Source organism: Aulonocara stuartgranti, assembly GCF_965226115.1.
Source record: "Aulonocara stuartgranti genome assembly, chromosome: 13".
Classification (NCBI taxonomy): domain Eukaryota; kingdom Metazoa; phylum Chordata; class Actinopteri; order Cichliformes; family Cichlidae; genus Aulonocara; species Aulonocara stuartgranti.
Genome location: NC_138949.1, coordinates 32197332 through 32223171, shown reverse-complemented (window position 1 = coordinate 32223171; position 25840 = coordinate 32197332). Strand labels below are relative to the sequence as shown.

General features: G+C 41.0%; 1 protein-coding gene across 1 annotated transcript; it reads left to right on the top strand.

Annotated features, from left to right (window-relative positions):
- Window positions 1–18674: 18674 nt before the first annotated feature.
- On the top strand, window positions 18675–25363 carry LOC309720127 (inverted formin-2-like). Its single transcript, XM_082556718.1, has 4 exons — window positions 18675–19543; window positions 24200–24361; window positions 24449–24710; window positions 24923–25363. Exons 2-4 carry the CDS (start codon window positions 24233–24235, stop codon window positions 25162–25164), a joined length of 633 nt encoding a protein of 210 aa, XP_082412844.1. The 5' UTR covers window positions 18675–19543; window positions 24200–24232; the 3' UTR covers window positions 25165–25363.
- Window positions 25364–25840: the final 477 nt, after the last annotated feature.

Here is a 25840-nt window from a genome sequence, read left to right as displayed (position 1 = left end):
ACAAGGAATAAGAAACCATTCACAAGCTTAAATAGGAAAATACAATAAAGAATAAGAAATACTTTATCTCAAAAGTTTGGGAATTAAAGCTTTATTGTTGGCGCAATACTAAATTCCTTTCTGATCTGATACCAAATAAAACTCAAGCTGATATGGACGATGCTGACCCGACACAGATTGTTTGTACAAAAACTGGATGTGTTTTGGAAATTTAAACTAAGCAGTAGTGTATTTCAAATGATATCTTTCATGTTTCATTATGAAGAATTATTATACAAGAAATAAAAAACCTGCATTTGTGACAACAGCTGTGTGCAGATCAACAATGGATCATATATCGAGTACTGGAGAGAGTATGAGCGTGCAGCGTTTAAAGCATGGAAGTACTGACCTTACTTTGAGTTTGATTCCATAAAAAGTGACAAAAACATTAGTGTCCGTTGTGCGTGGGAAGAAAACTTCTTTTTACAGCGAAAAAACCCCTAAACTTCCAAGCAAGCACCGAGTGCGCAACCACGTAATGGGAAATTCACAGAGAAACTGCCATATCCTTCCACTGACCGCTGCGGCACACCTGCACCAGGGTAAACCTCCGCCTACCCTGCTCCTGCTTTACAGGTGAAAATAGAGCAAAAGGACCGCTCAGTCTTTGACTTTATTTATTTTCTGCTGTGTTTTACTTGCATCTATTTAAAGACTGAGTGTAAACACACAAAAAAAATAAATTTATGTGCTGGAATGTGCAGAAAAAAGGTTTAAATATTAAACAAATTTCTTCCAGTCAGAGAATGTTGCATATAATTACATTTTTGCTTGATGCATAAAGTTAAAAGATTAAAACTAATAAAACAAGTTTTAAAAAGGGACTTTTCCATTTGATTACATTTTGTATGATGGATTATGTAGAAAAAGTAGAATTGGGCTGAAAGATCTATCACTTTATCACCTCTTCAGGTTGTAAATCGTGTTTTTAAAAAGTAACTAAGTAATTAATTACTTTTGAAAATAAGTAATCAGTAAAGTAATGGGATTACTTTTGGGGGGGAAGTAATCAGTAATTAGTTACTGATTACTTTTTTCAAGTAACTTGACCAACACTGCTTACAATCAGCCATTATTGTCAAATAACTGAGTGAGCACACGTGAGTCAAACACAAGAGTAGATCTTCTGCCCTCGTGGATCCCAGCCAAGTTTTGAATTCTTTTGTGTGTGTTTTGGTTAATAAAGTTTGTAGGAAAAAAACTGAAGTGTCTGTGAATTCAGTTTTCTCACAACCTTTACTGTTATATCAGTGAAAGAAAAGATTTTGTAAAAAAAACAAAAACCCCTCACACCACAACATCCTACAGTTACAAGTGTTAAGTTTAAAATGATTGTGAATGAACACATTTCAGAGGAGGTGTTGGACCAAGAGCTTAAATTGGACATGAAATACTACATGTTTAAAGGCTAATTTACGCTATGGAGCAAGGGTGTAGATTTGTTGTGTGGGGCATGTAGTCCATGTCTGTTGCTGTAACAGTAGTCCATGTTTAGAATAAAAAATCCCAGCTCACTGAGTTGATCGGGGCAATAGTGCCTAAAATGTTGCATAATTTTGCTGAGAGATCTTTTACTTTGTGGTCATCTTACATCAGTAGTTTTATGGACAAAAACCAGCAGGTCATTCAGTGTTCCCTTAGTGCTAATGTGTCAGAGATGTTGGTGTACTATAACTGAAGTAATGTTGTTAAGTCCTTAAAGTCATATTCTTTTATTGTCATGACTGTATTTGAAGCTATTTTTATTTTTGTATGATACCTGATTTTTATGGAATATGGCTGAAGTAAACTAAAGCCTAAAATACTTAGGCAGTCATTTGTTTAATAGTAATTTAACATTATATAATTCACATATAGAACTATGAATTGTGATTTTAAATGGTTTAAAAGCAGGTAGAATAGCATATGTAGGCAAGTATGTTTCTCCTCTTTTTATCAAGAAGCAAAAACAAAAAGGAAAAAAAAAAGAAACAGGGCAGGCTTCGGTCCCCACCAACGCCGAAACCAAATCTACACCCTTGCTATGGAGCACTGCTCTCACATGGATTTAACACTTTCTCTCTTCCACACAGTCCTCATTTCTCGTGTGCTTTACAACCCTGAATATTACAGCAGGAAGGCAGTACAGCCAGGGAACACCCTGTGACGTCACACTCTGGACTGGCACACGATGGCAGAAAAGTTCTTAAAGTAGTAAACACTTATTTATTAAACAACACAGTAATATGTCAGATTTTGAAAGCAGGGTATAAATGATTTTCATGTCCACTTTAAAAGGAGACCTGCCAAAGCAGTAATCAGACTCATATGATCAGCGGCTTATGCAACGCAGCTCCGTCGGTGCTCTGACCTGGTATGAGCGCGAGTGTCCGTCACGCGTGGCTGGGTTAAAATACTGCGTCCGCTGAGACATCAGTGGCTTCGTTAAATAGCACTATTTTATTTGCTCCTAAGAAAATCAGTTTGGCTCAGATTAAAGTTTCAGCACATAGTTGTACAGTAGGTGGATATTGAAAGCCTCCAGCCTGTCCAGAGATGATTATTCTATTCTGAGCTCAGCTGTCTATTAGAATTTTTGGAGTTAATTAAAATTAGAAAAAAAAATCAAATTCACATCTGATTTGTGTTCTTTTGTTTTTGTTCAATAAGCAGATGTCGGTGTTTCGATCATGTTACGTTGAGATGTAAAATGCTTGTTAGAAACTATGAAACACATTATGCTGACTTCTGGGTGTTAGAAGACAATTAATAATGCTCATGAATAAGACTAAAGGCAAGAAGGTGTCCTTTATAACTAAACATGTTAATAGTACCACTAGAGTTTATAACATAGCGTGTGTATTTCAGTAATAGCCTGTATATTTCAGTGTAGTGATGTGCAGTTCTTACCAGTTTGTCGTTCGAACGTCAACACGAGTCGAGATTTCCGAGGAAACAGCTCACGTTGACGTTAGTTCTGATACTCCCTAACTTAAGTTATCCAAGTTGACTTAAGTCAAGTCAGATAATTCTTTTGTAATGAAAACGTAAACACTCGCCGGGAGTTACCGCAGTGTCAGCTGTTTAATTCACACAGCGTGTGCAGTAACCATGGTAACAACGGACACTGAGTGGAGGATCGATGCAGGTCAGATTTTGGGAAATATCCCTCATATCTCTGAAACTAAAAAACGGTCGTTCATCAGCTGTGCTGATAGTTTTCCAGCAGGACAGCTGAGAGAAGAAAAACTCAAACTGTCGGAGCAGGTTTGATCGTTCAGGTTTAAAATCAGCTGGAAGCTCCACGTTTTCACAGCAAGCGGCTCTGTTCAGGAGAAATATGTTTTATATGTGCACCATGTGAAGCCTGCTGTACTAAAATCACTGAATGAAGAACAAACAGTGCGTCGCTGTTAAGGAAAATGTTCTAAAACACTTCTTCAGTAAAGACTCAGAGAGGAGAAACACACAGAACTTCTTGCTAGCAAGGGCAGCCTCCAGACTGAGACTCGCGCTAAGAAACTGCCCCGGTCTTTATTTATACTTCAGTGAGCGTTTGTTCTTTACATTGGAATGTGGAGGTGTACGTGTGTGTGTGTGTTGCTGATCAAAGGGTCATATAACATGAAAGCACAAAAGGTACATCCTTGGTCAGGAAGAGGGTAATCTCCCCCTCACCCTAGATGGTTCACCCTAGATAACACTGTGAGGAAGTCCAGCAGTTAAAACACTTAGACTAGAACAGACGTAGCTACGTTAAAACAATAAAACAATAAAACAAGGTACGAACTCTCATGCTCCCAGGACGTGGGGGTGCATTCCTGGAGTGCACACCAAGCCTGCAGCCTGTTAGAGATCACACACAATTGATTATATGCCTCTAAGTATACATGGCTGAATATTTCCTAATACAAATAACTACATGCAGTATTCTATCATATGCAAACTTATATCACTAAAAGATTATACTGACTACTAAATACAATTTTCCATTGACAGTTGCATTGTCGCAAGAACATGCATGTATTTATTAAATGTATAAATGTTATGATATTTGATTCTAATCTGCTGCTGAGTCTCTGACGCTGATGGAAACGCAACAAACAGAACACAGAGCAAGAACACCTGTCTAACCAATCACATTCATTCCACTTTGTGACAAACTGATGTCACGGCGGGGTGCGCCGGTGTGTAAAGAAAACAGGACCCAAAAGCAGATGAGGACGAGGAGTTGAAGTTTGAACAGAAAAAGTGATCCTTTATTAGATGACGGCAGAAGTAAACCAGGAAACCAAAGTAAACTGACAAGACACTAAGAAACAAAATACTAGACGGTACTGCGACCAAAAACTATAACTATGACTAACGTGGAAATAACAGACGACAACTAGACCTATGACTGAGGTGAGGTAAACAGACGACCCGACAATGGCATGCAGAAAACAAAGGACTTAAATACACACATGAGGTGATCAGGGGAAGTGGAGACACATGAGGAAACAGCTGACTAACATGAACCTAATGACAGGAGCAGTGAAGCTAAATACAAAGAACCAAGAACACACGACTCCTTCCAAAATAAAACAGGAAGCATAATGAAACGCAGACATGACAACCAGAACTTGACAACGTAAGACACAGACATGAAACACATGAAGAGCAGGGGAGACTTAACATGGGTTGGAAACATGAGGGGGAATTAATAAGAACTAAAATCACCTAGACATGGTAACAAATGAACTTAGAAAACCTGAAGGGCTTAACATAAACTATAAACATCAAAATGAACTCATACTCAAAACACTGGGTCATAAGACCCAGGACCGTGACAACTGAAGCACTCACCTCTCATCATCGGGTTTCTTCCTTCAGTTTAACCTCCTAAGACCCAAACTCTTTCATGGCAGCATTTTTAAATTCTCTTTGCTATTTGAGCTGTTTGGGACCTGATGAATATAAAAACAAAGAATTTACAGATTTTGTTTTTTTTTTACCTGATTTTATCTCTGACAAAAATAAGATCAACATATGAGGACATTTGTTTTAAACTTCAATGGAACATTTGCAGTATATTGTCCTTATAAGTGGTTATCAGGCCCTTGTAGAGTAAAATTTTGTATTTTGGTCTAGACATCCCAAAATGTGATGTCCACATATGTGGACAGCAGGTCCTAAGAGGTTAAGTGCCCATGTGAAGAAATATTTAGGTCTAAAAACTAAGGTCAGTAATGTGTTTGGAAATTACGTTCTATAAATCATTAATACTGCTCTTTGTAAAATGTGTAATTCTTTAACTATTGACAAAAAGTCACAGCATCACTTCAAGGAAATATCACAGTTCTTCATAATTTTCTGAGCCAAAATACAAAATGATTGTGTATGAAATGTGTATGAAACGTCTCATATATTTTAACAATAGGAACTAGAGTACCTGTTTTTTTAATGTTTTGCATAATTTGATTTCTGCTTTGTATCACTTTTTTCTACTGCTGGTGAGAAGCAGTCGTCTGCTTAGACGTGAGAAAACTGGTGTAATTTTTAGGCTTTCATATCCTATTTCTGTTTCACATCTCAGAGGCCACACTTTCCTACTGAAGATAACAATCTTTAAAAAAAACTATGTCATCAATCAGGCATTTGCTGCCACTTCAGCTACTGCTGTGTCTGTGGGTTTTAATGTGGTGTAAACAGGAAGAATAGGTTTGTAAGGAGCTCATGAAGTTAAAAACATGACTTCAAAAAGTTAGGCTAAATCTGTATATGCTCCATTTGTTTCAGATTATTTCCATTTGTGGATCGATTCAATTCACAACTGCTGCTCTAGTGAGTATTTCTATGTAACGGAGAGAAAAAAGGACACTCTGTCCCATGTTTTCTTCCTCCAACCCTGGCAGCAAACTCTGTTCAGTATACAAGGAAATATGAGATGTGGAAGATAAAAATGTTTTAGTGCTAATAATTACATCTATGAAACTACCAGTATTTCAAGTTTTGTTAGCAGATTCTGTACTTGTCTGAATCAGCCGTCTGGTCTGGTGCTGTAAGCACAAGTGAAAGGTAAGAAAATGTGCTGTCACTAATTATCACCTATACTGTACAAAGATGGATAGTTTCTGCAATAAATATAAAAAATTAAATAACAATCATTGACTATTTCACGAAATCACATTTGCTTTCATATAACCAAATAGTTTTAGTTTGTGTTCACTAAAAATCAAAATAAATAGACTCCATGTGTCGGTATTGCAGCAGACTTAATGAGTAACCTAATTCTTATTGTGTAGAAGATTTATCTAATGATACTAGAATACCTGCTTATATGCTTGTTTTGATTTTCTACACAAGTCTGTGGTTGTGACTTCTTGAATAAGCCATCAGCTGGACCTTCACACCACTGAAGATTATGATAATTAACTGTATAAGAAGGATGGAGTAGCTCCTTGTCATGAAAAAGATCTGTCATGTCCTTAAGAAACAGGAAAAATACACCAAAGGCCTGACACAGAGCTTTTACACATGCATCTGTCTCAATCCATCTCCTGTTCACTGATCCCTCATCAGAAATGGTCTCAGTGGGAGGATGGATGTGAAGAAGCCGTTCTTTATTAGGGATACAGGCTAGGCTTCTGCAGTTAAACAAGAACTGTTATGAATATCAGTGGCAACAGCTCTGAATCTGAATTAAAATTTGGGGGATTGAACTGTCATCAGTGGGTTTGTTTGTTTGTTTTTTTGCATGACAATGATCCCAAACACACTGCCAATGAGATGAAAGTATGAACAGAAAATCACACAGAGTCATGGACGGACCTCTGCAGACTCCAGACCTCAATATTATTGAAGCAGTGTGACAAAGAAATAGGAAAAAAACACAGCAACCAAGAAAGGGCTTTGATATGTAATCCAAGATCTCTGGAGTAAAACTTCTGAAGATTACTTAAAGAAACAGCAAAAGATTTTGCCCAAAAGAGTTCCAACAGTCCTAAGAATAAAGGTGGTGACACCAAATGTTGCCTTTCCAGCTCATTAGAAACTCTGTTTGCCCTATGAACTGCATTGTACATAGCATTGTGCTGCCCCTTTAAGGCAGGTATGATAATTTGGCTGTGTTTTTTGTACCAGCAGACTTGCCGTAGTTCTTTTCCACTAAAAACAGCCTTAAAGCTAAACTGTTGTTTTTTCTACTCTTTGTTTATTTGTTCCTGCTGAGCCTGAGAGAGCAAACGCCTGTAAGGAGTTGTTTCTATCTTTTCCGCGACAGGTTTGTGTAACAGTTTCGAGTTTTGCGTGAGAAGTCTCAGTGGGAGAATGACTGTGAAGAAGCCTTTCTTAAAGAAGGCAAACAGGGATAAACGGCTGGGCTATTCCAAATTACACAAGAACTAGACTGAAAATCAGTGGTCAGATGGAGTGATGAGTCCAAATTGAAAATTTTTGGTACAGAAATATTCTGAATAAAGGTGATGACATTAAATAGAGCCTTTCAAAATTATTAGAATTGTGCAGACTCTGTTTTTGCCTTATGTACTCTCATGGATCTCCAGTACTCCTCTGCGTTTCTGCCAGTACTCTCTGTCTCGCTCCATCCTTGGGCTCTTTCTCTTCCTCTCATTCGCTCATGGTGTGTGTCTCTGGATAACCACCTTTCAGTGGTGGGGTCTTCCTGGATATCCGCCCACCTCCTGGCACACCTGGGATAATCAAGCTCACCTGGTGGTCATCACCCAGTCTGCTGGCAGCCTACTTAAGCTGGAAGCAAACCTTCATTCTTTGCCTGAGTGGTGCACTGCCAGTGTTAGTGCACCTCTCTGTCTGGTCAGTCTGTTGCATCTCAGAAAATTGTTAATCTCACTGTGCAAAAGCCTGGATGCTTCCCTGCAGTGGTGTTCATGTGTGAGAGAGATTAGTGAGCAAATTTCTGTGTCTGTGTGGATTAAATCCCAGAGACTTGCATTCACCAACAGACCCACTACCTGAAGACAGTTTTAGTTAAACAGCTACGTCCACTGTAAATAAACTCACTGCTTTCCTGTGCTTGCTGTTTTTGTATGTAGCTAATGTATGTTTTCTACATGTTTGTAATAAATCACTCCAGCTTTTTCTATTTGCCAATAAAAATATCAAGAAATGAAGGATGACTCAAAATCCTGTGAAAACATGCCAAATAATCAACATCAGAGATAAAAACCTTTTATGTAACAAAGGTTATTTTTCCTTTATGTTATTTTCGGTTCCTAATGGCTGTGTTACTTTTAGCAACAGCAGTACTGGAGAATGTTCACAACAAAATCATGATTTGTGTTTATTAGTTTGGCTGACTGCTGCTGGCTTCATGTTCGTGGGCTGCTGTGAGTACGAGGTTTGTAAAGTAGGTCACCACAGCTTCCTTGTTTAAGACAAACTCATCACATTACAGATTTTACCCACTGGTTCAGCTGGAAGCAGCCCTGAGACAAGTAAGGCCAAAGTTTACACTTATTCATATTTTCTCTACATGAAAACGAGGATAGTTATGAAGAAACTGACTCATAACTAGAACAGCTGAATAACTACTGAAGTTGTGGTACTAACTTCTTTTCCTTTGTTCTTGTCGTGCACTTCTGTTTCAGTGTAGCTAATGTAAATGTGTGTGCTGGTAATGTCTTAAGTTTATTTTATATTATTTGATGGAGACCTGATGACAGATCAGTCATTTGTGTTCACATCTTTATATAAAATAGCAGTAAATACAACAGGTGATCCTGGTGAACACAAAATAACAAAAGAGTTACCCATAGAATGCATCCAGTTCATTCAGTACACATACATATTAGACTCCAATGAATGTTCAAAGTTAAGCCTTTAAGGAGTTTACAAAAAATTTTTAAAAAAACCTGCAAAGTTGGATTTTTGGGGGGTTTTTACTGTTTTTGGTGTGTTGGAACATTTTTTGAGGAATTTCTGAATAAATTTTATTCACAATCATAGATTTAATAACATAACAACATGTTTAAATTTAAATTTGTGCAAATAAAATTTTTATAGACAGTTCTGTACATCTAACAAAATCTGACCAAAATCAGTTAAGTTTCAATCAAGTGCTATCAAACTGGTTTTAAGCCGGTTTTTCTTCATCTCAGCTTTATTTTAGAGACGTGTCCCTGTCGGCACAAGTTGAGGCTCTTTCATGTTTTTACTTTCAGCTAAGCAGAAGTTGCTTCTTCTTAACTAATGTCATTAATAATTTCATGTCTAAATAATTACACTAATACTCTGCTGTGTTTTCCTTTACTTGCTATGCCATAAAGTGTTTTACAGAGGAAGAGGTCCTCTTAGATTCATATACAACAACCCCATCATAGAAAATGATCAAGAAGAGCGTTATGTCCTTGAAGTGATGATGTGGATCAACATGTGTGTCTGCCTTCCTTTGACCATACTGATCATCTACTGTGTGTTTTATGCAGTAAGTAAATAATAATTAATATTTATACATTTTTTTATGAGTCTGTGAGTATTTGAATGATTTTAAGATTTAGAAGAAAGAAAGAAAAACACTGGTAGCATTTGTAATTATTTGAATTCATCATCATGAAAATGAAATCATTAGCTCCATCCTCACACATAATCAAGCTTACCGAATGATTTAAAAGGTGTTTGAGTTACACCATATGGGTTCTTCTTACTTCAAAAGTATTAAGTATTAGGAGAATGAGTATGTATACTAGCAAGAATGGCCAATTTATATATATATATATATGGATAGCGTAGTGGTTAGACTACACGCCTTTGGAACAGAGGATCGCAAGTTCGATTCCTGCCTGGGGCGTCTGTATCCAGTAAGGGTCCTAAGGCTAGACCCCCTATGCTAAGCAAGCCTACCGCAGACATGAGCGAGACAGATAAATATGAAGGCATGCCGGCTCGGACGTCGCCCGGATCAACAAGGTCCGCGTCAGGTGTTGAGGAACCAGGGCACCCTGACGAAAAGTGGGCTACTGGAACAAGAAGGCATCGGTGGGCAAGGGACGAAAACAGGGCGTTGTTGGAATGCTACTACGCAAGTAACCCCGGCGGAAGGGGCTACATGAATAGGATGAGGGACCTATGGATTCTTCGATACCCAACATCCACAATGACGGCGAAACAACTAGTAGCTCAGTGTTCCAACATTCGAAAGAAGGGACTCCTCTCACAGCTAGAGATTGACGAGGTAAAACACAAATGCTACGGCAAGGAGGAGTCAGGACGCCAGGTCAGGGGGGAGATATCATCACCCCCACCCGAGATTGGGTACATAGCCCCAAGTGTGATAGGAGAAGGATCGTTGAGTGCGAGAGGAACTGACCTGAAAAATAGGATCATGGCCAAACTTGAAACCTGGATCCCCCGTAGCCGGTTACCAAGATTACGTGAAGTACCCTCAGAAGGTCTGCTAGATGATGTTAATGCAGCACTACGGGCAATACCTACAACCACGATTACCGACACTAACAAGCTGATCTACAATACGGCAGCAGTGATCAGTGAGATGCTTGGCTACAAGTTGAACAGCCACAAGGGGCAGTACCCTCCATGGAGAAGGAGGCTAGAGGGCAAGATCAAAGTAGCACGGAGAGAGGTTAGCCAACTAACGGAGTTGCAGAAAGGTGCGACGAATAAGGTGCCTAAGAAATACAGCAAGCTGTCCATACCTGAGGCCTTGGAAACTGCCAAGCAAAGACTCACAGCCTTGGCCAGCCGCTTGAGGAGGTACACCAGAGAGATAGAAGGCAGGAGAATAAACCAGCTGTTCTCCACAGAACCAGCAAAGGTGTACTCTCAGTGGCAAGGGAACAATAAGAGAACAGCACCACCAAGGCTGGAGACGGAGCAATACTGGAAGAGCATATGGGAGAAGGATGCAACCCATAACGGCAATGCTCAGTGGCTAGAGGATCTGAGGGCAGACCACAGCGACCTCCCTGAACAGGGTCCAGTAACCATCACAGTGGCAGATATCCAAGAAAGGGTCTCCAGTATGAAGAGTTGGACAGCACCAGGGCCCGACATGGTTCACGCCTACTGGCTGAAGAAGCTAACTGCACTCCACGAGCGTCTGGCAGCACAAATGAACCAGCTGCTAGTTAACGAGATACACCCGGAATGGCTAACTGAAGGCCGGACGGTCCTGATCCCCAAGGACCCCAAGAAGGGACCGGTCCCCTCCAACTACCGACCAATAACCTGCCTCAGTACTACATGGAAGCTCCTGTCAGGCATCATATCGGCTAAGATGAACAGGCACATGGGTCAATACATGAGCGGGACACAGAAAGGAATTGGCAAGAATACCAGAGGCGCAAAACACCAGCTACTGGTAGATAGAACAATCAGCCGAGACTGCAAGACCAGACTGACCAACCTGTGCACTGCCTGGATTGATTACAAGAAGGCCTATGACTCAATGCCCCACAGCTGGATACTGGAATGCCTAGAATTGTACAAGATCAATGGGACCCTAAGAGCCTTCATCAGGAACTCAATGGGGATGTGGCGTACAACACTAGAGGCCAACTCCAAGCCCATAGCACAAGTCACCATCAAGTGCGGGATCTACCAAGGAGATGCTCTGTCCCCACTGCTGTTCTGCATAGGCCTGAACCCCCTCAGTGAGATCATTAACAAGACTGGCTACGGATACCGATTACGGAACGGAGCAGTTGTCAGCCACCTCCTGTACATGGATGACATCAAGCTGTATGCCAAGAGTGAACGAGACATCGATTCACTGATCCACACTACCAGGCTATACAGCAATGACATTGGAATGTCGTTCGGACTGGAGAAGTGTAGTCGGATGGTAACAAAGAGAGGGAAGGTAGTCAGAACTGAGGGGATTGAACTACCAGAAGGCAACATTGCAGACATAGAGGACAGTTACAAGTACCTGGGGATCCCGCAGGCGAATGGGAACCATGAAGAGGCCGCTAGAAAAGCTGCAACCACCAAGTACCTGCAGAGGGTCAGGCAAGTCCTGAGGAGTCAGCTGAATGGTAAGAACAAGATCCGGGCCATCAACACGTACGCCCTGCCCGTGATCAGGTACCCTGCTGGGGTAATAGGCTGGCCAAAGGAGGAGATAGAAGCCACTGACATAAAGACAAGAAAGCTCCTTACCATGCATGGAGGGTTTCACCCCAAGTCCAGCACCCTGAGGCTGTACGCTAAGCGGAAGGAAGGGGGCCGGGGACTGGTGAGTGTCAGCACCACAGTCCAGGATGAGACAACGAACATCCAAGAATACATTGGGAAGATGGCCCCAACTGACCGAGTGCTCAGTGAATACCTCAGGCAGCAGAAACCCAAGAAAGAGGAGGGAGACGAGGAACCATCATGGAAGGACAGGCCCCTGCACGGTATGTACCACCGGCAGATAGAGGAGGTGGCTGATATCCAGAAATCCTACCAGTGGCTGGACAAAGCTGGACTGAAAGACAGCACAGAGGCACTAATCATGGCAGCACAAGAACAAGCTCTGAGCACAAGATCCATAGAGGCTGGGGTCTATCACACCAGGCAAGACCCCAGGTGCAGGCTGTGTAAAGATGCCCCAGAGACAATCCAGCACATAACAGCAGGGTGCAAGATGCTAGCAGGCAAGGCATACATGGAACGCCATAACCAAGTGGCCGGCATAGTGTACAGGAACATCTGTGCCGAGTATAACCTGGAAGTCCCGAGGTCAAAATGGGAGATGCCCCCAAGGGTGGTGGAGAATGACCGAGCTAAGATCCTGTGGGACTTCCAGATACAGACGGACAAAATGGTGGTGGCTAACCAACCGGACATAGTGGTGGTAGACAAACAGAAGAAGACGGCCGTAGTGATCGATGTAGCGGTTCCGAATGACAGCAATATCAGGAAGAAGGAACACGAGAAGCTGGAGAAATACCAAGGGCTCAGAGAAGAGCTCGAGAGGATGTGGAGGGTGAAGGTAACGGTGGTCCCCGTGGTAATCGGAGCACTAGGTGCGGTGACTCCCAAGATAGGCGAGTGGCTCCAGCAGATCCCGGGAACAACATCGGAGATCTCTGTCCAGAAGAGCGCAGTCCTGGGAACAGCTAAGATACTGCGCAGGACCCTCAAGCTCCCAGGCCTCTGGTAGAGGACCCGAGCTTGAAGGATAAACCGCCCGCAGGGGCGTGCTGGGTGTTTTTTTTTTTTTGTATATGTATATATATATATATATATATATGTATATGTGTATGTATATATATATATATATATATATATATATATATACATACATATATATATACATACATATATATATATATATATATATATGTATACACACACACACACACACACACATACACATTTGTATATATATATGTACATGTGCGCGCGTTTGTGTACATATAAAAAGCACTGTTTTCGTCCGCTAGAGTGGGATTTTCACGGCATATTCTGCACCACATCATTTGTTTGAAGCCAGCTCACCTCCTGCAACCACTTTTCCGAGAATACGCGCTTGTTTTGCGATTCGGACTCCTGACATTTCTTTGAAAGTGGAGGGACACCAAAGTATTTGCTTAAAGGAGCTTGCTTCTTCAACATCTTTAAGAGTTCTAAACAAATGTCTGTCCTCCTCCAGAAAATCTGCAAACCATTTTTCCAAAAAATTAGCTACACCCAAATGAAAGAATTTAGAAAAATCAGTACAAGGAAGAGAAATTCACAGAGAAGAAGCAATGAGAGTAATTAAACAGCTGAATTTAGTCACTCGGTTTACGCTAAAAATATGGTTTAATCTGGTACAAAAATACAAACTGGAAAAAGAGCTCGGACTGCTTCAATGGATCGCTTATGATAAGGGTTTTTTCCCTTGTTCTATGGACCAAAGATTTAAACAGTGGATTCCTAATGGATTAACAGTGATATGTACACTAATTAAAGATAGGAATTCTATGAACTTCCAGGAGATTAAACAACAACATATGTAAAAGTGAAGTGGCAGAGAGACTTGGGACTGAACATATTTGATGAGGAATGGTCACAAATCTGGAAAACACAGCAGTCAACAACATCATCATTACGTGCCTGAAGATTACATTGCTGGAAAAATGTAATTAGATTTTTTATGACACCCAGAATTAGGAACAAACACACTTCATTACCACAACCGTGTTGGAAAAGCTGTGGAGATGTAATTGTGAATCATTCCCATGTATTTTGGTTCTCTCCCAAGATCCGGAAATTTGAGGAAGATGTTCATTTAGTTATAGGTTAAAATTCTGGGTTATGCTGTATCTCAGTCTTGTACATTATTATGTCTTGGTGTCATTACGGGAAATGTGTTGAACAAAGATAGAGACATATTGAAAATTATGCTTGCAGCCTGTAAATTGGCAATCACAAGAAAATGTACAAGATAGACCCACCATCGCAGGATGAATAGATCAAAATTATAGATGAAATACAAATCATGGAACAATTGACTTACTCCCACTTTCAATACCATTGAAAGTGGGAGAAATGGACTGAGTACAAACTCGACAGGAAAAAGACCATCACACTGATAATGAGAAATAATCAAATTCTAGAAAAATGGTAACCCAACACGTTCTTTTTTTCACCTGGTTTATTTATTTATTTACCTACTTTTTATTTTATCATTTTATTCTTTCTTTTTATCTTCTGTTTGTTGTTATCCTCTACCCCCACTGTACAATGTTTAAAGAAAAACAATAAAAAGAAAGTTAAAAAAAGAAAGTAAAAAGAAAGATATAACATATGTATGTGAAGGAGAGGAAATAAAGTGGAAATTTAATTTTAACATGTATTTCCTACAGGTGCAAAGAGTTAAGGTCCCCATCATCTCTTACACAAACCTCCTCATCTCACATCTAATCCAGATGTGTATAATGATTGCTTGGGTGGCGAGAGTGGAACGAAGCATCTGTGTTATGATTCACGTCTCATGTGCTATGGCCAGTCTTTACTTCAAGATGTGCATCGCTTTGGAAAGGTACTTCCATCTGTGTACTTGGATGTCTATGAATGTTGTTTTCTACTGGAAAGCATCATTATTGTCAGAAACATACCATTCTGTACTGTGATAATCATAATATGTTCGCATCCTGTGTTACAGATGTTTCTTCTTTGCCTACCCACTGTTGGACTGCCTCAGACAAACTAGGAGTTCTGTGCTGGTCTGTGTCCTGGTCTGGGCTTTTTGTATTGTCAGTGTTCCTCTTGCCATAATCTTAAAAGAATTTGTACGTTTAATTATTTATGCCCTCCTTCCTGCCCCTATGTCCATCTTCTGCTTAGCCTGGACTTTCACAGCCCTGCCTGCTGCCACCTCAGTGCCCACTGAAGACAAACGAAGAAGTCTGGGAACTTTGGTTCTGTTGTTCTTTAACTACTTTGTCATGATTCTTCCCACACTGATTTTTCCAATTTTAGATTTTTTAGCAGATATAAATTTATTCTGTCTTTTCATTCCAGTTTCAATCTTGTTTCTGCTTTGTCCTTTTGTGGACTTGATTTTGTTCCTTTTCATGCAAAAAGGATGCATAGACAAGCTGCTAGTCTGTCTGTGCTGCTGTATTATGAACATCACTGTATCAGATGTAGCAGCTGATTATCACTGTAACTGATGGTAACACGGAAAGGACAGCTGATGCAGTCAAAGTGAGTCAAATGTAGATAGAACAGAGAAAATAATCAAACAGCATCCTTTACAAATATTATTTAGTGTTGCCATCAACCAACAGATAAATACCAAGAATCTGAGCAGTACTGCTCTCAGCTGAAGTGGCTCTGGTTTTAGATTTCCAATTAATGTTGTATTTACTATATATATATATTTTTTTTATTTTTTTTATTTTTTATTTTTTGTATAAAATTGTATATTGCGATACAATAACCATTTTAGTACTGAGGTTGTGCTTGCTGGCTGATTACAGTTAATTTAGTAATGAAGTTTCTACACCACCACTATATTCGAATATTATTGTAAATAACTGGACTGAACAAACACACCAGCTGGTCATATGGATAGAGGTTTTGTACAGATGAATTGCATACATTTCAAGGGAAACATTATTATTAAATGCTTAAGAATTTAACAAAGGTACAAAGAATTGTTGTTGCTCTTTTTGCTGCTCTGCAGTGCATTGTTTTCTTCAATATTTTAAAGGTTTTCTGTATAATTATCTGGGTTTATAGTCAACTGGATTTTTCACTTTTTGTTAAACTTACCATCATTATTGTATTATATATCTTGCAATAATATTACTAATATTAATAACAACTTTACTGATAAGTTTGCAGTCTCATGTGATAGGTTGTGTTCGGCAGTCTCATCAAGTCTCTAAGATAAGATAAGATACGACTTCATTGATCACACGTTGGGGAAATTTGTGTGTACAGATAGCAGAAGAAAAATACAGACAAATAAAAAAGAAAGAAGATAATACACTATATACAACGGTAGCATACACAATATGTGATTATGGATATAAATTTAATTATTCTAAGGATTGCTCATCTCTGGGGTTATCAGCCACCTAAAGCAACCTCTAAGATATATATAATAATTTACTTGTACTACAAAATGAACATACAGAAATATGTATAGAAAGACCTTAAACAGATTGCTTATTGGATATTGAAATTATACATGGTAGCACTTTCTATTACAGCTTGGTAATAAAGGTGAATAGTAGGATAACAAGGGGGAAACAACAGGGTAATAATGCGGTAATTTCTAAGTTATTACTATGCAACTACCAAAGTAATAACCATGTAATATCAAAATTCTCCTGACCATTTATCAATGGTCATGAGCATGAAGATTGGGGAAACCTGCAGTCAGCTGAGACTGAAGAAGTCACTTGGATAAGTGACAAAACGTTTCTCCCACTGAAAACGCTACGTCCAGATGAACTTTTGGTCCCAGAGAGGTACATTTTTCTCCAAAGCCTAATGAAGGGGGTTAACCTTGCAACTGCTCTAGGTAGGATATTTTATAGCACTTTAGTTTTAATCTTGCAGGCCTGCTAAAAAGGACAGATTATTAAATTTGCGTATCCAAAAATGTTGATCTCTCCATAGGGATTAAACCTGACAAGTTTTCTTTAAGTGCACTGTAAAAAATCTTAGGGACTGGTTTAGGCCATGGCTGAGTATAATTTTTTGCCTGGAAAGAGAAAGCAACCCAATACGGAGCCCCGCAGGGGACATGGGAGAAAAAAAAAATTAGGGAGAAAAAAAAAAATTAGGGAGAAAAAAAAAAAATTAAGACGGACTTTTGCGAGATCCCGAGTTTGTTTTGCGAGATCTCGCAAAACTCCAACAATGGCGGCCGCTACTTAGTTGTAATATTACTCTTTCTGGGTCACAAAATACACTCTTAAGATCTTTTGAGGCGTGAATGTAGTTGTGTAAACGTCAGATACCTGCTCGGTTTACAAGACATCACATATTTGCAAAAGTGGAGATCTGACACTCACTAGCTCGAAGCTAACGGGAGGTCGAGACCTACTACAGCCGGGAGGAACACCGCTTTCCCGGCACATCGTGCCTCGACCTCCCGGTCGGCTTCGAGCTGGCGGCCTCGGAAGAATGCGGCTAAAACTTTTGCGAGCTCTCGCAAAAGTCCGTCTTAATTTTTTTTTCTCCCTAATTATTTTTTTTTTCTCCCTAATTTTTTTTTTCTCCCATGTCCGCTGCGGGGCTCCGTGACCCAAAGCTAACTGCCAGGATTACATGTTTTTTACTGAAAAATACATTAGCCAGATCAAACATGTTGCAATATTCTGACCCTTTCTCAACCTCCACACCAAGTCAGTCGGCCTCAGTTTTTTCCTGGTTTTCCTTAACCTGATTTTCACGTGTCCCCACACTAAAAACAGTATTCATTGTTCCTCTATGTTCTCTTCTCCCTCCTTGTTATCTTCTTCCTCCTGTCTGCTGCTGTCTTTCTCTCCCACATCCCGCAGCAGTTCATGGCTGTGACATCCCATACGGAAAAGATAGATATAAATCTTATAAAGTTTGTATCTGTCTTGTGTGAAACATGTATGAAAAGCATACAAGAGTGAAAACAGATACAAGATCCCTTGAAAAATTATATAAATGAAACTTGTATGTTTTGGATGCTTACTAAAACAATATATGAAAGTAATGAGAAAGTGGCCACTTTCATTAGTGGCCACTTATATGATTCACTATATGAAGTAGGCCACATCTTATGCAAGACTTATAAGTTTGTTCTATTTCTTTTCCGTATGGGATGTGCATTATCAGTGATACTTTTTTTTTTTACAGTTTTTCTTCAGCCTTGTCTTGTTTTTCAGTCTCTTCTGTTGAAACTTTACTCCATCTGTGGCAAATTTCAAACTCAGACAGTCTTTCTGAGTCCACTCAGACACAGTGATATTGCAGGTGAACTTCCCAGCTTGTGATTCTCCATCCACCATGCTGTTTAATGTGCAACTGCTCCCTTTAACGTTTAAGGCATTTTTCAAGAATTATCTTTCATAATTCTCAGAATGCATTCAGTTTCATTAATTGTTACTTATTTATTCTTATTCTTTATTTATACCTTTATTATTGTTTATCTATAAAGAGTGTTTGGTTTCTCTTTTTTTTTCAAAAACAGGAAACTGGACTTTTTCTGTTTTAGGGTCTTTTAGGGTCTGGCCCACCAAAAAAAATGTAATAATACTAAAAGGGTTTTTAGTATTATTTCATATTTTTTCATTCTACTTTATTTATTTTGTGTCCCCTAGGGGCAGCTGGTGACCTGCAGTATCACCCTCTGCTATCCAGTTTACTGTCTGCACCCTTGTCAGTCTGTCTCTCTGTTACCCCAGCTTCACTTCCTATTCCCTTTCTTACTCATGTCTCACTTTATGCCTCTGACACTTGCAAAATACTTCACTCAGAACATTCAAAATCACTCTTTCCACAGTTTGCAATACTTCACTCAGGACAGTCACAATCATGTTCTCACACAATTTACAATAGCACTATTCTATTTGTTCCACTGCCTTATGCGTTAGGGCAAACTCCTCAGCCAGGACAGCTGCCTCTTGTAACGTGGCCACCTTCTGCATGCTCAGGTACATCACTGTCTGCTCAGGAAAACAGTTCTTAAACTCCTCCAGCAATATTAACTCGCACAGCGACTTAAAGTCTACAACAACACTCGCCTGACTCCAACTATCAAACAATATACACAGCAAAAACTGGAGTGTTAAAATTTCAGGGTTAAAGATGTTAGAGTTGATTTCCACTCTCAAAGTGTCATTTTAACACATTCTGATTCAAATAGTGTTCAGTGTTGGAGTTATTAAACAGTGTTATTCAAGTCCAAGCAAATGAACTCTGAAGAGAGTTATTTAACTTGGCAGGCCCCTGGGCTTCTGCCCAGGTAAACCCGTGGATCAATTAATAGTTTGCTCTGCCGGGCCGATTTTCCATGTGCTTCTGCTGGTTACACCGTGGTGGATGCCTGCCGTACTCATTGGAGTATTTTACACAAACGGTAAGTTATTCAAACTTATATAAAATTCACGGTATTCTATCGGCGCAGTGAGGTTTTCTTGATGTTTCTTGGTGTTCGGTTGCTGAAAACGAGCTTTAATAGAGGAGGAGATGTGTCGAAAATTCTATTTAGCCTCCAATGCTAATGTTAATGTTGCAGTCTTTTTACTCGTGACGGTAGACACTGCACGTGGAAGCGCCGCGCCACGTTCAGCTTTTTCCCTGTTCACACAGACACGTCTTTCTCCACGCCAGTTCATGAGCGTTTTTGCTTCTCTGTTTATTCAGAGCAATTTTTTCACAATTGATAAGTAAATAACATCCCAAAATAATTGAAGAGAGCTTGTTTTAGTCACTCCTGCTTTTACTTTGACATCGTCAAAGGCTTTTACTTTGGAAGTCAAAATCAGAATGACTTGATATTGATATGGTATCACTGTGGGGCTGTATACTGTTGATCTAAAGTGGAATTATCCTGTTGAAACATGAATTTTTCATTTAAGAGCATTTTGAAATCGTTAAAAGAGTAGGTCGTATATGGACAATTTGAAAAGGCTTTTATTTTGGAAGGCAAAATAAGATGGCCTTGATAGTGACAGGGCACAATTAGGGTACAAGGCTGTGTCATATAGTAGTGATGGCCAAATGAAGCTTTCCGAAGCACTGAAGCTTGTATTGAAAAATGGTTCATTACTCGAAGCTTTTCAACACAGTCCTCTCCGGTGACATCTGGTGGCGAATATTTTGAAGAGCAGCTTGAATCTGCAAAATAAAACGGACTGCTCAATAAAAAATTCACTGGGTGAATGGGTTAAATGCAGAGGAACTATTTCCCTATGGGGACTAACACGCACACTCAATCATCACTGCTCACTCAAGAGTGGAGTTCTCTCTGATATTGGGCCACCGTTCCGTTGCTTTGAACATGTAATTGGTTTTGTTTTCTCGATTGGGGGGCTGAAAAAAATGTAATGCGTATTTGCGTAATACATTTTGATCAATAAACTTTCCCTATTTAAACATGCACTATGGTGTGGCCTTTCTTTGCTCATAACTCCTTTATGTTGGTAAATACAATAAGTGAGCAACATATACAATATACATATGAGACTGCACAGCACATTATGGAGTATGCCCCTGCTGTGAAGTCCTGCCTCCATCTACTTGTCATTTAATCACTGGACAGCTGGACAGGTTCATACAAAATATTAGATGAGGCCAATTGTCCTATACATATTTTTGACCTAGGGGTGGGATTGATTGTGAACTGGAAAGGGAAAATGCTTAGGGGCTGAGTACGGCTGCATCGTTACTGATTTGTAGAATCATTTTGATTCGATACAGGATCCGATTCAATTTGATTGGAATCTTGAAAGTTTTGCCTCAGTCAGAAATATTACAATTCTGGTCATCTATCAGTATATATCCATAATTTCGTATCTATTAAAAGAAAGCTGACACATGTGAGACTTAATTAGAGATGTAAACAGAGAGTTATGAAACCTGCAGCTGCAGAAGCCAGCGAAAAAAAAAAAAGAGGCAAACACAGCGCGGACCCGACGACGCACCAAAATCTGACTCTGACGCGTCGGGTCCGCGCTCTGTGTTTACGTTTGTATGCAGAATCCGTAAACCTGCTCCCAGGTACTGTTTTAGCTGTATGGTGTTTGACGACATGTTGTGAGGTTTAACCTGAGATGCTGGCGTTTCAGGCATAATAACGTTAATTTACAAATCGACACAGGATTGTAATGAATCAATATAAATTTATCCAATTTAGCATGGATTGTAATCAGAAAGGCAATAATCAAAACCCACCCCTAATCAAGAACTTGCAAAGTAAAAACATGATCTATGTCAGGTAGCCCTTTTGTAATTTACATTTAAAAAGAGGATTAGTGTTACTGTGCGCTGGCTGAGTCTGTTTCTTTTCTTAGAAATAGTTTCTCCTGCCTTGGAGAAAATCCACTTGCATGGAACAGAAGAGGCTGTGGAGTGCAGGAACTGCACTGCAAGCTGGTAGATATGCAGGTATTCCTGGGTCCTGCAGACTATCACCTAAAAACAATAAACAAAATGATTTTCTAAACTGTGTAGCAATGTAATGTACGTATAGTGTCAAATACATTGTTGTAGTCTTCATCAGCTTTAATTCACATGGAAGTGTTCCTAAAGTCATATGCTGTAATGAGATTTACATTATGAAAACATGATTTTGGACATTTCAGGTTTTTCACTTCGGCAGATAAAATGAATTGAGCAAAATCAACTCAAAATATTCCCACACGCCAGAACGTCCTCTCTTCCTCGCTGGCTCCATATCTGTCAGTGGAATGATCACCTCTTCGCTCTATGTCACCATCAACACACTCCACGAATCCCGTGGATGATTCACTTCCTTATATCCGTTTGAATCAGGTACCGAAGCAGTTACGTGCGTAATGAAGCTTCGGACGTCACTGGTCACGTGACTTTTGCCAAACGAAGCAAGCCTCGACACAGTGCTTCTGAACCAGTGTGTTGTTTTTTTCGACACACGCTCCGGAGCGTCAGCTTCAAGCGGGCCATCACTATCATATAGATCTAACATTAGAGTTTGAAAAAAAAGAAAAAGGGAAAAAAAAAGCCTAAATTATATGTTATTATGTTCTTAACATACCTGTTAATTCACTCGAAGTTGGCTTTTATTTTGAAATCCGGTTTCCACATCCATTCCGTAATACTTTGAATACACAGGGAACGTAAAACAAACTGGAGGCTGGCTTGACTGCAAGTCTCGAATTGGAGGCCGGCTTGACACAAGTGACAGATTCCAGGTAAGTTTGTGTGATGAGCTTCTTCTGTTCCCGGTGAAATACACCTGTACCTGTGGGAGCAGCGGAGCGGCTGAAGCTGCTCCGTCCTCCGGCCGGTGTTGCTGAGCCGAACCCACCACAGCACCGAGTGAACTGAAGCTCAGACACTAAATTCGATTAATTTTGAAGGGAGTCCGGTTTGGCAGGCACAGCTCGACCTGTCAGCGGTTTTTAGCCACAACTGTGTTTAAACTTTTGAACCTTTGAATCGGAGCATGCGGGTCTGCTCTTATCCAATCACTGTATTGATCCATCAGCACTGAGATCAATGCATTTGTTCTTCTGTGAGGGTGTACCACTGACAGATATGCGCATGTGTACAGTGAAAGGTCTGTTTAAGTTGTTAAATGATGACAAACACCTGAGCTTCAGGTTTAAAGGATCATCCCTCAGTTTTTCCCGATACTGGAACAACTAGTGCTGAGTTTGTTTGCTGGTCCTTCTCTGAAGACTGAAACCTGCTGCTGCTGATGAGGAGCATTTGTTTCCGTGGTTAAAGTTCTGCTGCTGGGCGTGAGGAGGAGGCCACAGTTTAACCAAGCGATGAAGCATCTGTCCAAAAAGAGGAAGAGTCTTTATCCTGAGCTCATCTGCTGAGAAGGAATTTCTCCCCCCAGTCAGTCTGTCTTCACTCACACACACACCCACACACACCTTTACAGGTGAATTTCCTGCCTGTGTTTCTGCTGGTTTACACAGTCAGTGCTCACTTTATTAGGACCATGTTGCAGTGAGTCTGAAAGTTTCATGGTTGTGTTTAATATTCTGAAGCTTTACTGACGCAGGAAGGCTGGCTGGATGGGGGGGGGATTCAAATGCCCCGGGGGAGATTTGAATCCAGGCCTCTGGAAACACCCTTTGACCATGTGACTGACCTACTCCACCTTTCAAGTTTAAAGTTCAGGTTTTCTCACAGCGGCGCGTTAATGTGGCGAGCGTGCTCAGCTGTCAGGACATGCACACGCACTGAATACCAGAAATACCACATAGCTGACATATTTCACCCACCACGCTGTGACGTGCAGTCACTCTTCTTCACTGATGAAGACTCTGCAACACACTGAGTGCAGGATTCACGTAGCCTTCAGTCTGATTCATTCACTTTCCAAATCACAGCCACGATAGCTGTGAGCGCTTCGTGTTTATTTTTCTGTTACTGGAGCCAATCATGTGCTTTATTATCAGTCTGTTAATCAGCTGATCCTTCAGCCTGATTCACTGCATTCTTCTTCTTTTTCTCTGTTTCTTGTTATTCATGCATTCCACAGAGTGCCTTTGTCCTGTCTTCCTTCCCTCTCCCAAACTGGTCTGAGCCTGGCTCTGCTGGAGGTTTCTTCCTGTTAAAATTGAGGTTTTCCTTGCCACTGTCACAAAACTTCTTACTCATATGGTTGTTGAGAGTACAAAGACAGTACAGCATCTCAAGGTGACTGTTGTTGTGATTTGGAGCTTTGATTCGGAGCTGAATAAAACCAAGTTAAAACTGGTCCACATCAGAAGTGTACTCGAGCTGTCAGTCAGGAACATAATTCAAATAATAATTTATGACACAACTAAAGCCAAATGGAGTCCAATCACAGTAAAGGACTCTGACCTCCTGAGCAGATAAAGGCGTCCACTGGAGGAGCTCAGTTTGTGACTCAGAGATGTGTTAATGAATGTGAAACTGTGAGCCCGAGGCAGGCTGACACGGGCGTGATGTCATCGCTTGTGTCAGGTCTGCTTGTCATGGACGTTAAAAAGATGATGATGTCATTGATTGTTTGTGATTGATTACCTGTATCTGTTTTAACCCTCGTCAGCTCAAACATCGGTAAAACCTTTAGCCTGTCATCATGGCAACCAGTACCAAATGGGGGGCGGTAAAGGACCAGTTGACCAGAGGCCCCGCCACAGTCACTGACGGCAAGGTGGAGGCCAATCTGGAGAACGCTGACCCCGAGCTCTGCATCCGACTGCTGCAGGTAGGAAAGAAGCAGAACCTCAGGAGTCCTGCAGGGGAAGGAGAGGGCGTCTCACAGCTCTGACCGATGGTCACTCTGCCCCTCCAGGTTCCCACAGTGGTGAACTACTCGGGTCTGCAGCGGCGGCTGGAGGTGAGTAATCAGTCATGGATGGTGCAGTTCCTTGAACTACAGGGTTTGGACCTCCTGCTGGAGGCGCTGGAGGCTCTGTCGGGCCGCGGCTGCGCCCACATCGCCGATGCTCTGCTGCAGCTCACCTGCGTCAGCTGTGTCCGGACCATCATGAACTCGTCCGCAGGGCTGCATTTCATCCTGGACAACGAGGGCTACATCAGGATGCTGGCTCAAGGTGGGTGGAGGACCAGAAAGTTAGAATGAAGCAGATCTGCCTTAAAACCACCTTAAAATCATATTTACACGCTACCCTGAGCAACAGGTAGACTCAGGTGGCTGTTCCAGCCTAAGCTAAGCAGGTAGCCGGTGTACCTGTGAGGTGAAGATGACGACTCAGAGTCATTACTTATGAAAGCGGTAACTCCACCTCCTCCTATATGCCCTCAGCTCTCGACACGTCCAATGTCATGGTGAAGATGCAGCTGTTCCAGCTGCTGGCTGCTCTTGCCGTCTTCGACCCTCGGGGACACCACCTCGTCTTCGATGCACTCGACAACTACAAGGTATGCTCATGTCCTCGTCCACTTCCTCCTCTCTCCTTATTTCCTTCCTGTCCTTCCTTTTTTCCTTTTTTCCCTTCCTTCTCGGTCTCCTCTGAGGTGATTTGTGATTTCATGAGATCAGTTTAAGTAATCTGAACTCTGCCTCACGATGGCAGTCAGGACAGTTGGCGCTCAGTCATATAAACAGTTAAATGTTGCTGTAGGTCCAGGTCACTTTCAGAGGCTCTCTTGGCTGATTTCATTTGTTTAGAGGGGCATGTTTACCTGCTTGATGGACGAACCAACAGATGTCGCATGAGCTGGATGGGGAGACATGAGCAGGCCATTTGGGTCGGTTTGAAAAGCTTTATCGGCAGGACGTTAGCAAAAGGAAGTGCGAGTCAGTTTCACTTAGTTTCAAGGCTAACATGACAAGCAGAACAGCTCAAACTGAAAGCCACTGGCTGACTACCTAAGTCAGCAGAGAGCTCACAAAGCTCCACCACAGCTCCTCGCTGCCAGGTGAGAGCAACGACGACGTGGTCTGTGTACCATCAGGGCGTAACTGCAGATACACCATAACAAACAGCTGAACCTCAGACGCTGCAGATCTTATCGTCCCCGCCCAGCCTGTTCTCACAGGCTCTGAACTTACAGCATGGAATCATGGGATACCACACGTGTGCACACACACACTCGTTTTATTATCTTAGTGAGGACATCTCATTGACAGCTTCTCCCTCGAAGAGCTCTTCAGCACCATCAAGGCATTCAGAGACCTCTTCCTTCGAACCCTCAAGGTCAGCGCCAATCGCAGTGCGGC

What these genes read in the sequence shown, in the direction of transcription:
- LOC309720127 (XM_082556718.1), top strand. Translation starts at nt 24,233, where the DNA reads ATGGCAACCAGTACCAAATGGGGGGCGGTAAAGGACCAGTTGACCAGA. An exon ending in TCTGCATCCGACTGCTGCAG is followed by an intron (nt 24,362 to 24,448) that starts GTAGGAAAGAAG and finishes CTGCCCCTCCAG; the next exon opens with GTTCCCACAGTGGTGAACTA. An exon ending in CATCAGGATGCTGGCTCAAG is followed by an intron (nt 24,711 to 24,922) that starts GTGGGTGGAGGA and finishes ATATGCCCTCAG; the next exon opens with CTCTCGACACGTCCAATGTC.